The 1,086-nt window shown below is 41.7% G+C and overlaps 1 protein-coding gene across 1 annotated transcript, besides 2 other annotated features; it reads left to right on the top strand.

Moving 5' to 3' along the window:
• On the top strand, positions 1–548 carry Tc00.1047053509833.10 (hypothetical protein, conserved; the record flags this gene model as incomplete). The annotated part of the gene is made up of 1 exon (XM_797067.1): positions 1–548. A coding segment is annotated over one exon (548 nt), but the record flags the coding sequence as incomplete, so codon positions are not given.
• Positions 1–1,086: a sequence feature (heterozygous, Esmeraldo-like haplotype).
• Positions 823–937: a sequence feature (A-rich).

Here is a 1,086-nt window from a genome sequence, read left to right as displayed (position 1 = left end):
GGGAGCATCCTTCCATGTATCCGAGGGGCGGTCTTTTCCCCACTGGGGCACCGCCGACGCCGCAGCAGCAGCAGCAAAATCAGCAGCACGGTACTCATCCGCAGGGATTGTTTGGCATCCAATCCTCCATGGGAACTCCGCACCACCGACCGCAGTACGCCATGCCAAAATACTTTGATTTGAGCACGTCTGCGCCTCATATTCCGACAACAAACCCTACCACACCGCATATTTCCACGTATGTGCATCCACAGCCACAACCACAAGAACACCAGCATCAAGGACAACAGCTTCATCCCCATCAACCACAGCCGAACCAAGAGTCTTATCAGCAACCCGGGGTACAAACACAATTTATTCGACAACAACAGGAAGATCCCTATCAACAGCATGAACAAAGACAAACGTATAAACAACAGCATCCTCTACATCCGCAGGTCCCACTCTCCCCACCAACATCAGGTTACGATAAAGGAGAACCCAATCAACTTTTTCATCATTCATTTCAGAACTCGGTACCGGGCCATCCAAGAGGGTACCCTTACTGATGGAAATAGGAAGGGGCGGGGTCAAACAAAGGTTTTTTTTTACGCGTATATGGTTGTTTATATGATTGTGAAAAGCTTCTTGTATATTTATGTACCAAGAAAAAGCAATAAAAGTAAAGAAACGCTGTTTGTTTGTGTCCTTTATTTTGGGATTTCCATACTCTCGATGTGCTTATTTTTGCGGGCGTGTAAGGGCGTTGTCATTGCAAGACGCCAAGTGAAATTTGGCCTTTTTTTAAATTACTGTTTATATACATATATATATGTATATTGCTTTTTCTTTTTGTACCTTTTTTTTTTTTTTTTTTATATATATTTATTTGGAAAAAAAAATGTATATTTTTTCTTGGTCTCACTTCTTATTTATTTTTCTTATTTATTTTCTTTTTGGTTGTGGGAGCAGGAGTCACGGTCGTCTCAAGCCAGTCAGTATTCCGCAAAGAGGGTGGGGAATCGAAGTAAGCACAACGTTTGGACTATTTTTTTTTACTAAAGTAAACTTTTTTTTCTCTTTGCTGCTTCCAAAGCAATGGAATTT

The sequence above is a fragment of the Trypanosoma cruzi genome, genomic scaffold (genome assembly GCF_000209065.1).
Source record: "Trypanosoma cruzi strain CL Brener 1047053516475 genomic scaffold, whole genome shotgun sequence".
In the NCBI taxonomy this organism is placed as follows: Eukaryota; Euglenozoa; class Kinetoplastea; order Trypanosomatida; family Trypanosomatidae; genus Trypanosoma; species Trypanosoma cruzi.
Note: the sequence above shows the minus strand (reverse complement) of the source record. Positions and strands in the feature narration are given on the sequence as shown.